The sequence below is a fragment of the Anolis sagrei genome, chromosome 1 (genome assembly GCF_037176765.1).
Source record: "Anolis sagrei isolate rAnoSag1 chromosome 1, rAnoSag1.mat, whole genome shotgun sequence".
Lineage (NCBI taxonomy): Eukaryota > Metazoa > Chordata > Lepidosauria > Squamata > Dactyloidae > Anolis > Anolis sagrei.
In genome coordinates, this window is record NC_090021.1 from 337,799,037 (window position 1) to 337,815,934 (window position 16,898).

The following is a 16,898-nucleotide window of genomic DNA, read 5'->3' on the forward strand; positions in this document are numbered from 1 at the left end:
GCAATTTACAAGGCCGGGCTGAGATTAGTGCAAGCTCAAAAAATCTAGGGGGGGCAGGAATCAAGTGCAGTGTTATAGTAGGATCTATGGCTGATTCATATCCAGGGCCTATTAGAGGAAGTGACATGGGTAATTGGTAGGAGGAATAAGGCCATATTCCACAATGTCTAGGGCTGAGCTAGAACTAGTTGTTCACAAAGACGTTGAAACCACCAGGTCTTCAAGGCCTTACGAACAGAGGGGAGGGATGGGGCCTTTCTAATTTCCCTGGGGAGGGCATTCCAGAGGCCCGGGGGGGGGGGCACCACTGAGAAGGCCCTCTCTCTCATCCCCACCAACCATACTTGTGACGGTGGTGGGAGCGAAAGGAGGGCCTTGCTAGAAGATCTTAAGAGTTTGCACTAGTTCATAGAAGGAGATGTGATCACAGAGAATGGTGGGGCTCAAACCATTGTAGGTCTTGTTCTGAATGTGCACAGATGACATTGTCATCAGCATATTGCAGTTCTATAACAGATGTTTTCACAACAACATATAATAATATAACATAGTATATTATAATAAGTATAGTATAGTATGGTATAATATACAATACAATACAATATAACATAATGTATCATTTCTTGGGCTTCCATGAGAAACTTTTGCTTCAAAAAGGGCTCTGCGGCTGCAAAAGTTTGAGAACCCCTGCTCTAATGCAATCCCAAACCGTATCATATGGCTGTGCTGATCCAGTCTGCCAAGAAGGGACCAAATCTTAGGGACTGGCCAGTTGTGTGTGTGTTTGGGGGGAGAGGAGAGTGGGCGGTGCTTCGTCTCCATGATTGACAGGCCAGGATAGCAAAGGGAGGGGAGAAAGAACTCCAGCAGACGAGAAAGAACTCTTGTCTGCTGGAACTAGGTGTGAATGTTTCCAGTATGTTTCTGCAAAGGTGTTTAGGGTGGCTTGTAGGTCTTCTTCTGAATGTGCACAGATGACGTTGTCATCAGCATATTGTAGTTCTATAACAGATGTTGTTACAGCACCCTATAATATAATATAGTATAGCATAATATAATATGGTATGATATAAGTGGCTTGTAGGTCTTCTTCTGAATGTGCACAGATGACGTTATCATCAGCATATTGTAGTTCTATAACATATGTTGTCACAACAACCTCTAATATAATATAGTATAATATAATGTAATATGATATAAGTGGCTTGTAGGTCTTCTTCTGAATGTGCACAGATGACGTTATCATCAGCATATTGTAGTTCTATAACATATGTTGTCACAACAACCTCTAATATAATATAATATAGCATAATATAATATGATATTATATAAGTGGCTTGTAGATCTTCTTTTGAATGTGCACAGATGACGTTATCATCAGCATATTGTAGTTCTATAACATATGTTGTTACAGCACCCTATAATATAATATAGTATAGCATAATATAATATGGTATGATATAAGTGGCTTGTAGGTCTTCTTCTGAATGTGCACAGATGACGTTATCATCAGCATATTGTAGTTCTATAACATATGTTGTCACAACAACCTCTAATATAATATAGTATAATATAATATGATATGATATAAGTGGCTTGTAGGTCTTCTTCTGAATGTGCACAGATGACGTTATCATTAGCATATTGTAGTTCTATAACATATGTTGTCACAACAACCTCTAATATAATATAGTATAATATAATGTAATATGATATAAGTGGCTTGTAGGTCTTCTTCTGAATGTGCACAGATGATATTATCATCAGCATATTGTAGTTCTATAACAGATGTTGTCACAACAACCTATAATATAATATAATATAATATAATATAATATAATATAATATAATATAATATAATATAATATAATATAATATAATATAATATAATATAATATAATATAATATAATATAATATAATGTATCATTTCCTGGGCCTCCATGAGAAACTTTTGCTTCAAAAAGGGCTCAGCTGCTGAAAAAGTTTGAGACCCCCTGCTCTAATGCAATCCCAAACCGTATCATATGGCTGTGCAGATCCAGTCTTCCAGGAAGGGACCAAATCTTGGGGACTGGCCAGTTGTGTGTGTGTTTGGGGGGGGGGGGGGGGGAGGAGAGTGGGCGGTGCTTCGTCTCCATGATTGACAGGCCAGGACAGCAAAGGGAGGGCCTTGCCGGGCTCACGTGACCCTCCCCGGGGCTGGAACCGAGAGAGGGAGAGAGGGAAAAAAGTTGGGGGGAAGAAAGCAGCAATCCCTTGGCTGGCCCGTCCCAGTCTAGTCCAAGCGGTGCATTTGGCAGGAGGCGCTCCGGAGCGGCAGCGAGAGCAGCAGCTGGCTCTTCCCTCCCATGCTCGGCACCAGAGCCCTCCGCACTGCTCCCTTTGATCCGCGTCGGTCCCCGCTTGCCTTCCCCGCGCCAGGATCCCCGCTTTTCCCTCCCACGGATCCTACGAGCTCCGCACTGGCTGTCAAGAAGAACCATGGACTGTTTCTATCTGCCGTGCTTTCTGTCAGTGAGTAGCGCTTTGCTCCTTTCCTTCCTTCCTTCCCTTCCCTTGGATTCAAAACAACACCCTTATTATAGCATTATTAGTATGATTAGTACCCATATTAGCATGATGAGTATTGGTACTATCAGTATAGTTGGGTTGCTGTAAGTTTTTCGGGTTGTTTGGCCATGTTTCATTAGGAAAGACTTGGAGAGATGTGCATTTTGTCGGAGGATTTTGCTCCTTCCTTTTCTTCCTCTGGATCCAAAACAACACTCTCACTATAGCATTTTTAGCATGATTAGTACCCATATTAGCATGATGAGTATCAGTACTCTCATTATAGTTGAGTTGCTGTGAGTTTTCTGGGCTGTTTGGCCATGTTTCATTAGGAAAGACTTGGAGAGATGTGCATTTTGTCGGAGGATTTTGCTCCTTCCTTTTCTTCCCCTGGATCCAAAACAACACTCTCACTATAGCATTATTAGCATGATTAATACCCATATTAGCATGATGAGTATCAGTACTCTCATTATAGTTGGGTTGCTGTAAGTTTTTCGGGCTGTTTGGCCATGTTTCATTAGGAAAGGTTTGGAGAGATGTGCATTTTGTCGGAGGATTTTGCTCCTTCCTTCCTCCCTCCTTTCCTTCCTTTTCTTCCCCTGGATCCAAAACAAAACTCTCACTATAGCATTATGAGCATGATTAATACCCATATTAGCATGATGAGTATCACTACTATCAGTATAGTTGGGTTGCTGTAAGTTTTTCGGGCTGTTTGGACATGTTTTATTAGGAAAGGCTTGGAGAGATGTGCATTTTGTCCGAGGATTTTGCTCCTTCCTTTTCTTCCTCTGGATCCAAAACAACACTCTCACTATAGCATTATTAGCATGATTAATACCCATATTAGCATGGTGAGTATCAGTACTCTCATTATAGTTGAGTTGCTGTGAGTTTTCTGGGCTGTTTGGCCATGTTTTATTAGGAAAGGCTTGGAGAGATGTGCATTTTGTCCGAGGATTTTGCTCCTTCCTCCCACCCTCCTTTCCTTCCTTTCCTTTCCCTGGATCCAAACAAAACTCTCATTATAGCATTATTAGCACGATTAGTACCCATATTAGCATGATGAGTACCAGTACTCTCATTATAGTTGAGTTGCTATGAGTTTTCTGGGCTGTTTGGCCATATTTCATTAGGAAAGGCTTGGAGAGTTGTGCATTTTGTCGGAGGATTTTGCTCCTTCCTTCCTTCCTTCCTCCCTCCCTCCTTTCCTTCCTTTCCTTTCCCTGGACCCAAACAAAACTCGTATTATAGCATTATTAGCACGATTAGTACCCGTATTAGCATGATGAGTATCAGTACTCTCATTATAGTTGAGTTGCTGTGAGTTTTCCGGGCTGTTTGGCCATGTTTCATTAGGAAAGGCTTGGAGAGATGTGCATTTTGCGGCTTTTGTCGGAGGTTGGGTTCCTTTCTCTTTCTCTCTCTCTTCTACTCCGAGTCTTAACTTTCCTGCCCGGTTTACTCCGAGTTTAGTTCAATCAGTAGTTGAGCTTTGTTTTACTCGAGAGGAAACCCACACAAGAGGCTTTGTGTCCCCAAAAGAAAACCCCAAACTTGGAGGAACTTGGAGATTCGCGCTCCAAAAGCAAAGCAGCGGCTCTTTCTTTCCTTGCGCCCCAGGATTTGGTGTTTAGAGCCTTAAAGCGAAGGCACTCCACTCTCTTGCGTGTATTTATGGTTAAAGGTAGAGGGACTGGGATAAAGAACTGGGAGAGGAACTGGGGAGGAAGGAGTTTGGGGCAGAAGCTTTGGCCGACTTCAGCCGACTTCATCCGATGCGCAATTGCGCATCCGATGAAGTCGGCTGAAGTCGGCCAAAGCTTCTGCCCCCAAACTCCTTCCTCCTCATTTTCTCTCAAAGCTACAACTCAACTCTTCCTCCCCCAACTCCTTTCTCTCAGTTGCCCTCCAAGCTGCTCTAAATCCCCGCTTTGCAGGCTACTATTTCAAGAGAAAACCAGGCAATGATGTTCTTTGCAGTACGCGCATGGTCTGGGATAGGAAAGTCCCAAGTCCTTCCCACCCAAGATCTTCAGGAGCAACTCTTTCCAAAAGCCATTTCCACTCAGGACCTTGCCCCAAGTCCTTCCTACCCAAGATCTTCAGGAGCAGTCCTCTCCAAAAGCCTTCTCCACTCAGGACATTGCCCCAAGTCCTTCCCATCAAAGATCTTCAGGAGCAGCCCTCTCCAAAAGCCTCCCACACTCAGTACCTTGCCCCAAGTCCTTCCCACCCAAGATCTTCAGGAGCAACCCTTTCTAAAAGTCTTCTCCACTCAGCACCTTGCCCAAGACTTTCCCACCAAAGATCTTCAGGAGAAGCCTTCTCCAAAAGTCTTCACTCAAGACCTTGCCCCAAGTCCTTCCCACCCAAGATCTTCAAGAGAAGCCCTCTTCAAAAGCCTTCTACACTCAGGACTTTGCCCCAAGTCCTTCCTACCCAAGATCTTCAGGAGCAAACCTTTCCAGAAACCTTCTCCACTCAGGACCTTGCCCCAAGTCCTTCCCACCCAAGATCTTCAGGAGCAGCCCTTTCCGAAAGCCTTCTCCACCCAGGACCTTGCCCCAAGTCGCTCCCACCAAAGATCTTCAGGAGAAGCCCTTTCCAAAAGCCCTTTCCACTCAGGACCTTGCCCCAAGTCCTTCCCACCAAGATCTTCAGGAGCAGCCCTTTCCAAAAGCCTTCTTCACTCAAGACCTTCAGGAGCAGCCCTTTCCAAAAGCCTTCTCCACTCAGGACCTTGCCCCAAGTCCTTCCCACGCAAGATCTTCAGAAGCAGCCCTTTCCAAAAGCCTTCTCCACTCAAGAGCTTCAGGAGAAGCCCTTTCCAAAAGCCTTCTCCACTCAGGACCTTGCCCCAAGTCCTTCCCACCCAAGATCTTCAGGAGCAGCCCTTTCCGAAAGCCTTCTCCACCCAGGACCTTGCCCCAAGTCGCTCCCACCAAAGATCTTCAGGAGAAGCCCTTTCCAAAAGCCCTTTCCACTCAGGACCTTGCCCCAAGTCCTTCCCACCAAGATCTTCAGGAGCAGCCCTTTCCAAAAGCCTTCTTCACTCAAGACCTTCAGGAGCAGCCCTTTCCAAAAGCCTTCTCCACTCAGGACCTTGCCCCAAGTCCTTCCCACGCAAGATCTTCAGAAGCAGCCCTTTCCAAAAGCCTTCTCCACTCAAGAGCTTCAGGAGAAGCCCTTTCCAAAAGCCTTCTCCACTCAGGACCTTGCCCCAAGTCCTTCCCACCCAAGATCTTCAGGAGCAACTCTTTCCAACCAAGGCTTTGAACTGGACCTTGCCCCCAGTCCTTTGCATCCAGGATGTTTTCACTGGATCTTGCCAAAAAGTCCTTCCAACCCACTCAGGACCTTGTGAAAATTCCCTTGTAGCCAGGACGCTTCACTTCCGCAGAGGGATTTTTTCTCCTCTTAGCAGCTGGCATCTCCGGCCCCCTTCTACACTGCCCTATAATCAAGATTATCAAAGCAAATAATGCACTTGAGTCTACACTTGCCAGATAATCCAGTTCAAAGCCTGATCATCTGGATTTTATATGGCCTTTCTCCCTCTCCCTCTGTCCCCTATGCTGCCCTCTGGGATTGCTTAACAACCAGCAAAACATACTATAATATCATAAGGATATGCTCCCAAACAGAAATCTGGGCTTGGAAGGAGATGAAGGAAAGGGATGCACAACGTTTGGTGTTTTTTTGAAGTAAGGTCAAAGTCTTCCTGGAAAAACTGATTTTGGGAGAGAGAGAAAGAATGGATGGATGGATGGATAGACAAAATAGAGTAGAATATAGATAGAAAAAATAATTAATTAATAGATATATAGGAGCACCAGCATTGCAGTGGGTTAAACCGCTGAGCTGCTGAACTTGTTGACCAAAAGGCTGGTGGTTCAAATCTGGGGAGTGGCGTGAGCTCCCACTGTTAGCCCCAGCTTCTGCCAACTTAGGTTCAAATCTGGAGAGTGGTGTGAGCTCCCGCTGTTAGCCCCAGCTTCTGCCAACCTAGCAGTTCAAAATGTAAGTAGATCAAGAGATACAGCTATGGCGGGAAGGTAACAATGCTCCATGCAGTCATGCCGGCCACATGATCTTGGAGGTGTCTACGGACAATGCCGGCTCTTCGGCTTAGAAATGAGCACCAGACCCCAGAGTCGGACACGACTAGACTTAATGTCTGAGGAAACCTTTATTTATTATTTATTTAGGGCATTTGTATCCCAACCGGCACAGCACAGTGCCAACAACAAAATAAAAACAAGCATCAATATACATATTATAATAAACCAATATAAAAACATTAAAACAATTCACCGATTTAAGTTGTCATCCTTTACCTTTACTTTACACAGACAGGAAATATAGATGATATATCGAGGGGATTAAGATAGAGGGGCTTAAAGATGGATGGATGGAGGGGGATAAAGACAGATGATAGAAAGATGAGATAGATAGAGGGATAAAGTTAGATGGATGGATCCATGGCTGGATAAACTGCAGCAATAAAGACAATGGGGTGCAAATATAAATATATGGAGTTTTGGTGGTCTTGCTTCTCTCACTGTTCTGTCCTTTTGTAATGATTTGGAAACATTCCTTTTTGGGACTCTATACCTCCCGGCATCCCACTCTTGAATGGGCTGTTACGCCCAGAGAAATGACTGCAGTGCAGTGGGAGGTGTGCAAAAATCATAGAATCATAGAATCAAAGAGTTGGAAGAGACCTCGTGGGCCATCCAGTCCAACCCCATTCTGCCAAGAAGCAGGAATATTGCATTCAAATCACCCCTGACAGATGGCCATCCAGCCTCTGTTTAAAAGCTTCCAAAGAAGCCTTCACCACGCTCTGGGGCAGAGAGTTCCACTGCTGAACGGCTCTCACAGTCAGGAAGTTCTTCTTCATGTTCAGATGGAATCTGCTCTCTTGTATCAAGAAAGGTTGACCAGTTGAGGGATTCTGGGAGTTGCATTCTCCCCAAAGAACTAGCTAGTGGTTTCTAGGAGTTGTAGTCTTCACATGGAAACGTTTCCCAAACTGGTTGACTGCTGAATTTGGAAAGTTGCTGTCTCCAGAAGGGGAGCTTGGTGCAAAAATGTGTGAGAGCTTTTAGACCAAAACTTTTTTCAAATTGTGTGATTACGAACAATGCAGGCATGAGTCGCCATTAGACTGAGAATTGCGGTATATAAACGAAGTAATAATAAATAATAAATATGTAGCGGGGGGGGGGCTTGGGGGGCTTGGGTGGCTTCACCCCCCCCCCCCCCCCGAAATTCTCATGGTGGTCCACGAGAAGGCTTTACTGGTACATTATTTAAACTGTTATGTTTATTCATATCATGATCTGATCACCATGCTCAATATATCCCATATGCATGGGGGTATTGGGTTAACGATACCAAAGGTTTGCTAGGGTAGACCCTCTTTCACTCAGACTCAGCCCCCCCCCTTCAACCAAACTCAGTCCCCCCCCCCCCCCCCCGAAACAAAATCCTGGCTACAGGCCTGGAACAATGGTTTCCAAAAATAAAATAAAGATTGTAAAAGGGAAGAGCAATTGACAAAAAAAGGGCAATGTTTTTTGTGGTTTGGGAGATACTGGGAGTTGTGATGCCCTGCCATAACCTCTAGAGGAATTCTACAAAAATGAGAAGAAGTTGAACTTTTTTTTTTGGGTGTGTGCTTCTTGTTGTCATTTTTTGACCAATTTGGTTTCTTTGTTGGCATCTTCTCCTCCTCCCCCGCACCCCCCTCCACCCCAGAGACACCATGACGCCTGGTAACCGAATGCTGATGGTCCTCCTATTGTGCCAAGTGCTGCTCGGAGGGGCGACTCACCGTGCCAGCCTCATCCCCACCGAGATTGGCAAGAAGAAGGTGCCGGGGGACCTCCACCCTCACCACCCGCAGCAGCCGGCGCCTCGAGGGGGGGACCAAAGGGGCGAGGGTGTGGGGGGCGCTTCCACGGGCTCCTCCCGCCGCCCTCTGCCCAGCCATGAGCTGCTCCGTGGCTTCGAGGCCACCCTCCTGCAGATGTTCGGCCTCCGCCACCGGCCCAGGCCCAGCCCGGATGCTCTGGTGCCCTCCTACATGCTGGACCTCTACCGCCTCCAGTCCGGGGAAGGGGAGGACCGCCTCCATGACCTCAGCCTCCAGTATCCTGAGAAGCCCACCAGCCGTGCCAACACCGTCCGCAGCTTCCACCACGAAGGTGAGGCTGGTTATCAAGTGGTTATTGTTGGCGTGCAGAGGGATTGGACAGACAAAGAAATGGATGGGTGGGTAGATAGGTAGGTAGATAGGTAGGTAGATAGATAGGTAGATAGATAGGTAGATGATAGATAGGTAGATAGATGGGTAGATAGATAGGTAGGTAGATAGATAGATAGATAGATAGATAGGTAGGTAGATAGGTAGATAGATAGGTAGATAGATAAGTAGGTAGATAAGTAGGTAGATAGGTAGATAGGTAGACAGGTAGGTAGATAGGTAGATAGGTAGATAGGTAGATAGGTGGATGGATGGATGGATGGATGGATGGATGGATGGATCAATGGATAGGCAAGTTGATGGATGGACCAATGGAAAGAATGATGAATGGATGGATGAGTGGACAGATAAATGCACAGATAGGAAGATAGATGATGAACAGATGGATAGATGGATGTATACATGGATGGATGCATGAATCAATGACTAGATGAATGGATGTACACACAGACAGGGATGGATAGACCAACAACTGGATAGTCTTATGGATGGATGAATAGATAGAAGGATGAATGGACATATAGATGGATGGATGGGTGGATGAACAGATGGATGGACAGATAGATATGAATTGATGTATAGATAAAAAAAGGATGTATAGATAGATGGACAGATAGATGGATGAATGAATGGATAGATGGATGGATAGCAGAGGATTTTCATTGGGGTCTCATACCATCTGCCCTCTGGAATTAACTATTGAAGGAGACCCACTGAATCAAGAAGGTTTACACTTTCCATTTCTTAGTAGAGGTGGACAGGGTTGCTCTTCTCCCACGATTTAGGGCAAAGACAAATGACCTTATCACGCTAGAGAATGAATCCACTTAAAATCCAGTTTCCGCCTCCTGCAGAATTCTGGGGTTTGTAGTTTAGGCAGGAGCCTTTAACAGACTCACTAAACTACAAACCCCAGAATTCTGCAGGAGGCAGAAACCAGATTTCAAGTGGATTCATTCTCTAGTATGATAAAGAGAAGAGTCAATCCAAATTCAAACTTCTAGAGGGTGGGGGAGTACAAATATCTTTTTGTGGGGAGGGGGAATTTATGCATTTGTAGAATTCCTTCAAAACAACATACAAGTAAGGACGAGATGGGTATTCCAGCATATTTGAAGGAAGAGGGGGTGTAGCAACATCAGAGTGTGAGTAATGAAACTGGAGTGACTGTTCTTTTGCGAAGTTGGGGAGGGGGGGTCCAGTGCCCCCCCCCCCCAGTCTATTTAATAGCTGAGGCCAAATTGCTCCAGATGGGTCTAAACTAGCAAAGAAGTGGCAGAAGAGAGGAAGTGGGAGTTTCTAAGGGTGCATCCACACTGTACTCTTTGGCAGAGAAAGTCCAAGCCCTGATAAAACTACAACTCCCAGAATGCCATTGCCTTGAGCCGTGGATGTCAAAGTGGGGGTCAGACTGCACCCAAAGCCCATTTCTCAAGTGCTGCACTTTCTCTGCCTCCACTTTTGAGAACTTCCCCAAGAACTGGGGATTCTGGGCACCGTAGTCCCACAGAGTTCACTTTTCAAGCTCTGCATGCTATGTGTCTATGTCCCTTTTTGAATTGCAGTTGTCAGAATCACAGAGTCTTTAGATGAGAAGGGGCTGACAGGGTCATCTAGTCTGACCCTCTGCCCATTTTGAGCACACAGAGGTAATGCGGCCAACCTCTAGGACCTGAAAGGTGGCTGAAAGGGACCAAAGGAAGTGGTGTGCATCCATTCCTCCACATTTGTTGGTTTTAGAGGCACAGGTCAATTAGAAATATTCTGGAGGACCTCTACATGGATGGAGAAGTGGGATCTCTAGGTCCTCCAGAATGACTCTGCAGTTAGCTTCCACCAGAGGTTGATCATGGAGTTGTACTGGAAGACCTGGGTTTTCCTGGGAATGACATCTGAATCAAATCTGCAAATAATCAGCTTGTCATTGTCCTCCTTGAATTGTGAGTCCCAGAACTGGAAATAGTCTTACTCCAGATGAGGTCTGACCAAAGCAGAATGGCGCCATCAGCATCATCAGCATCATAGGCTATCACTCATAGCCAAGTCCAAGGGTAGAGTTGTGGTGGTGGGTCCATAAGTGCCTGTAGTAACCTATTCTGGATCCTATTCTCAAACCAGACACTAGAATGCTATTGATTCAGCCTAGAATTGTACCAGCCCATGTCCAGTTTATGGTCTCCTGAGACTCCTAGATCCCTTTCCAAGCCAGGTGTCCCCCATCCTTTAGCTGTGCCTTATCTTTTGACTAGAATAAAATAACTTTATTGTCACTGTAGAATCATAGAATCAAAGAGTTGGGAGAGACCTCCTGGGCCAGCCAGTCCAACCCCATTCTGCCAAGAAGCAGGAATATTGCATTCAAATCACCCCTGACAGATGGCCATCCAGCCTCTGTTTAAAAGCTTCCAAAGAAGGAGCCTCCACCACACTCCGGGGCAGAGAGTTCCACTGCTGAATGGCTCTCACAGTCAGGAAGTTTTTCTCATGTTCAGATGGAATCTCCTCTCTTGTAGTTTGAAGCCATTGATCCATTGTGTCCTAGTCTCCAGGGAAGCAGAAATCAAGCTTGCTCCCTCCTCCCTGTGGCTTCCTCTCACATATTTATACATGGCTATCATATCTCCTCTCAGCCTTCTCTTCTTCAGGCTAAACATGCCCAGCTTCTTAAGCCGCTCCTCATAGGGCTTGTTCTCCAAACCCTTGGTCATTTTAGTCGCCCTCCTCTGGACACATTCCAGCTTGTCAATATCTCTCTTGAATTGTGGTGCCCAGAATTGGAAACAATATTTCAGGTGTGGTCTAATCAAGAATAGAGCATGGGGAGCATGACTTCCCTGGATCTAGACACTATGCTCCTCTTGATGCAGGCCAAAATCCCATTGGCTTTTTTTGCCGCCACATCACATTCCTGGCTCATGTTTAACTTGTTGTCCACGAGGACTCCAAGATCTTTTTCACACGTACTGCTCTCGAGCCAGGCGTCCCCCATTCTGTATCTTTGCATTTCGTACATTGTACAATGAAATTAAATGTTTTCCCTGGCACACTTCACAAAAGCAATACAAACCCATCCCTCCACCACCGCACAGCCCCCAATACCATACCAGTTCGAAAACATGGAGTTCAAGATCATTACAACTCTAGGATAAAAGCTACCTCTCAGTTTGTTTGTCCTTGTCTTTGTCACGCTGTACTGCCAGATAGTAATGATTTTAAAAAAAGAATATGCTGGGTGAGATGAATCCTCAAGGATGCTCTGAGCTTTACTAAGGCTGCAAGACCTTAGTAGACCTTAGCTTTACTAAGGCTGCAAGAGGGAGGGAGAAGTTCTTCCAAAGAGGGGAGAAAGAGGGCAACCAATGCTTTTCTGGGCAGAAGAGAACCTTCCTATCTGCCACCGTGCAGCTACCAAACCATACACAGATGGAGGAGGTTAAGGCACTCTATAGCAAAGTGGTAGGAAAGACACCAGCAGTTTTTCATTTAGTTGTTGGTCCCTTAGAAGTCTCAGATAGTACAATTTGCATTGCTTAAGTGTAGTACCATACATTTTGCTAGCTTTGGTCCAGCTCTCTAATCTGCCAAGGCCATTTTGGATCCAGACCTGACCTCTGGGATATTAGCTATCCCTCTCAATTTGGTGTCATCTGCATACTTGATCAGCACGCCTTCTGTTCCATCATTCAAGTCATTAATAAAGTTGTTGAATAGCCCTGAGCCAAGGACAGTATTGGCACAGTATTATGTGAAGCAGCCTAGAATTACTTTGCTGACCCATGTTCTAATGCCGGTGCTGTTTTTCCTCTCCTCCCGCTTCCCAGAACACCTGGAGCAAGTGCCGGGTTCAGATCCCCGCTTGGGCCGCTTCCGCTTCTTCTTCAACTTGAGCAGTGTGCCGCTGATTGAGGCCATCTCTACCGCGGAGCTACGTCTCTTTCGTGAGCGGGTTCCTGAGGCCGCGGAGGAGGATGAGCATGACCTCCACCGGATCAATGTTTACGAGGTGATGAAGCCGTGGCGGGACGGGGAGGACCCTGTCACCCGGCTACTGGACACTCGCCTGGTGCGCCACAACGTGAGTGGCTGGGAGAGCTTCGACGTCAGCCCAGCGGTTTCACGATGGACGGCGGGCGGTCAGCCCAACCACGGCTTGGCGGTGGAAGCCATCCACCTCCACCCCAAGCAGACTCAGCAGGGCCGGCATGTCCGGATGAGCCGCTCCTTACCTCAAGGCGGGGGGCGCCTAGAGGACAGCGCTTGGGCCCACTTGCGTCCACTTCTGGTGACTTTTGGCCACGATGGTCCCAGTGGCTCGGCCCTGACACGCCGACGGAGGGCTAAGCGGAGCCCCAAAGGACCAGGTGGCTCTGGCGGGCGGGGACAACGCAAGGGCAAGAAGAACTGCCGGCGCCACGCCCTCTATGTGGACTTCAGTGACGTGGGCTGGAACGATTGGATTGTGGCTCCGCCGGGCTACCAAGCCTTCTACTGCCATGGTGACTGCCCCTTCCCCTTGGCCGACCACCTCAACTCCACCAACCATGCCATTGTCCAGACTCTGGTCAACTCTGTCAACGGCAGCATCCCCAAAGCCTGCTGTGTGCCCACCGAGCTGAGCGCCATCTCCATGCTCTACTTGGACGAGTATGACAAGGTGGTCCTCAAGAACTACCAGGAGATGGTGGTCGAAGGATGTGGTTGCCGTTGAGGACTGGTTTCAAAGAGGGAGTGGGCCAGCCAAGGAGTGTTTGGTGGGGTCGGAGTGATGGCGTTGGACTACAAAGCCCAACATCCATAGGAAGATGAGTCAGGAGTTCTGGGATGAAGAACAACCAGCCAAGGGACAGACTGGACATGAGAAGGAGACCAGAATTGGTGGGCAAAAGAGTGGGCGCCAATCCAATCTAGGAGTTTTAGGAGATTATCACACTATATTGTTGTAGCATTGTTCTTCTACTATTCTTCCCGTGGAAGCCTGGGATTTGCAGTTTCGGGATGGGCCTTTAAAGTTCTCAGCTACAGAGATCTTGGGCCTCACATAGAATCATAGAATCAAAGAGTTGGAAGAAACCTCCTGGGCCATCCAGTCCAACCCCATTCTGCCAAGAAGCAGGAATATTGCATTCAAATCACCCGTGACAGATGGCCATCCAGCCTCTGCTTAAAAGCCTCCAAAGAAGGAGCCTCCACCACACTCCGGGGCAGAGAGTTCCACTGCTGAACGGCTCTCACAGTCAGGAAGTTCTTCCTCATGTTCACTACAAACTACAAAGCTCAGGACTCCACAGAAGGCAGCCATAGCAGTGAAAGTGGAATAACAGTGCTTTAATAGTGTGGTGTGATAATCTTCTAGGCCCTCTCCTTTGCTGAACGTTGTCATGCTCAGAGAATTAGAGAGAGCAGTGCTTGGGAAATGGACTTTGTGGGACTACAGTGCCCAGCATCCCCAGGAAGATGGATATTTGTGGGGCTTTTGGGGAGATTTGGTCCTTCCAAGGGAAGGTTTTAGGGCTTTTCAAGACTATAGTGCCCAGCATCCCAAGGAGGATGGGTGTTTTTTTTTAGGATTTCTTGAGATTTGGTCCCTTCTGAGCTCAGAGTTTTTGGAGAACTCTGAGAAGGAGAAAATAGTTGGGAAAGAGGGATTCTGGAAGCTACAGTCCAAAAAGGTAACAAGGAATCACAGGAGATTTGAAGATTCTGGGAGCTGCAATATCAAATCCTAACTTTTCCAAGCTCAAAGAAAGCGGGGCAGGAATGTTTGATAAACTATTTCTATAATGGCGCTCCATGCAGTCATGCCGGCCACATGACCTTGGAGGTGTCTACGGACAACCCTGGCTCTTCGGCTTAGAAATGGAGATGAGTACCACACCCCAGAGTCAGACATGACTGGACTTAATGTCAGGGGACAACCTTTACCTATGGAGGAAAACTCCCCAAATCCCCTAGTTTTCCCCAGAGTAACTTTTAAGAGTAGAAAGAGAGCATTGAAACCTTTCTTTGTTGGATTGGAACTCCCAGAATCCACCAACCTCCAGGGGATTATGCGAGTTGCAGCTCGACAATTTTGGAAATTTGCTGAGTTTGGAATACAAAAAAAAGTTACTTTACGGGGCTCTAATTCTCGGAATGTGTCCTGCAAAAGTTCCTTTCCCAAAGCCTGAGTTAAGACACATAACATGGAGAAAAACATTCTCCCCATCTGAGGATGCTTGCCATAGATGCAGGCGAAACGTCAGAAGAGAATGCCTCTAGACCATGGCCATACAGCCCGAAAAAACCTACAACAACCCATCCTCCCCATCCTCCTCCTTCTGTTTCCCCAATTTCGAAAGAATGGGCGGGTTGATTTTATGTTAAATTCCTAAAAGAAATGGGAACACAAACTCTCGCAAAATGCCCTTTTTCTCACTTTATCTCTGAAGGAATGCCAACAAAAAAAACAAAACCCATAATAATAATAATTATTATTAAACAAATCCCTTGTTCCGTTCACCTTGACCTTATTTATGATTTTATGTGCAAATGTTTTGACAATAATGATCATATATTTTGACAAAATATATTTATAACGACATATTAAAAGATAAAAAAAATAAAGCGAGTCATTATTTTAAAGGTAAACGTGATATATATTTGTCTGTATGCATCAGTGTTTCTCAACCTTCCTAAGGTCACGGCTCCTTGATACAGTTCCTTATGTTGTGGTGACCCCCATCAGACCATAACATTGTTTTTGTTGGGTTGTTGTAGGTTTTTTGGGGCTATATGGCCATGGTCTAGAGGCATTCTCTCCTGACGTTTCGCCTGCATCTATAGCAAGCATCCTCAGAGGTAGTGAGGATGCTTGCCATAGATGCAGGCGAAACGTCAGGAGAGAATGCCTCTAGACCATGGCCATATAGCCCCAAAAAACCTACAACAACCCAGTGATTCCGGCCATGAAAGCCTTCAACAATACATTATTTTTGTTGCTACTTCATAAGTCTAATTTTGTTACTGTTATGAATTGTCATGTAAATATCTGATATACAGGATGTATTTTCATTCACTGGACCACATTTGGCACAAATACCGGATACGTCCAAATTTGGATACTGGTGGGGTTGGGAGAGGATTGGTTGTGTCATAGAATCCTAGAGTTGGAAGAGACTTCGTGAGCCATCCAGTCCAACCCCAGTCTGTTAAGAAGTAGGAAAATCGTACTCAAAGCACCCCTGACCTCATGGGCCATCCAGTCCAACCCCATTCTGCCAAGAAGCAGGAAAATTGAATTCAAAGCATCCTCAACAGATGGCCATCCAGCCTCTGTTGTAAATAGAATCATAGAATCATAGAATCAAAGAGTTGGAAGAGACCTCCTGGGCCATCCAGTCCAACCCCTTTCTGCCAAGAAGCAGGAATATTGCATTCAAATCACCCCTGACAGATGGCCATTCAGCCTCTGTTTAAAATCCTCTAAAGAAGGAGCCTCCACCACACTCCGGGGCAGAGAGTTCCACTGCGGAACAGCTCTCAGTCAGGAAGATCTTCCTCATGTTCAGATGGAATCTTTCTTGTAGTTTGAAGCCATTGTTCCTTGTCCTAATCTCCATGGAAGCAGTAAACAAGCTTGTTCCCTCCTCCCTGTGACATATTTATACATGGCTATCATGTATCCTCTAAAACTTCTCTTCTTCAGGCTAAACATGCCCAGCTCCTTAAGCCGCTCCTCATAGGGCTTGTTCTCCAGACCCTTGATCATTTGAGTCGCCCTCCTCTGGACACATTCCAGCTTGTCAATATCTCTCTTGAATTGTGGTGCCCAGAATTGGACACAATATTCCAGATGTGGTCTAACCAAAGCAGAATAGAGGGGTAGCATTACTTCCCTAGATCTAGACACTATGCTCCTATTGATGCAGGCCAAAATCCCATTGGCTTTTTTTGCCGCCACATCACATTGTTGGCTCATGTTTAACTTGTTGTCCACGAGGACTCCAAGATCTTTTTCACACGTACTGCTCTCGAGCCAGGCATCGTCCCCCATTCTTGAACTGCAGAAAGTTCCACTGCTGAACGGCTCTC

At 46.1% G+C, this 16,898-nt stretch overlaps 1 protein-coding gene across 1 annotated transcript; it reads left to right on the forward strand.

The window, feature by feature from the left end:
* Nucleotides 1-2,180: 2,180 nt before the first annotated feature.
* Nucleotides 2,181-15,449, forward strand: BMP4 (bone morphogenetic protein 4). Its single transcript, XM_060753313.2, has 3 exons — nucleotides 2,181-2,515; nucleotides 8,321-8,769; nucleotides 12,650-15,449. The coding sequence occupies exons 2-3, from the start codon at nucleotides 8,328-8,330 to the stop codon at nucleotides 13,534-13,536; spliced, it is 1,329 nt and encodes a 442-aa protein (XP_060609296.1). The 5' UTR covers nucleotides 2,181-2,515; nucleotides 8,321-8,327; the 3' UTR covers nucleotides 13,537-15,449.
* Nucleotides 15,450-16,898: the final 1,449 nt, after the last annotated feature.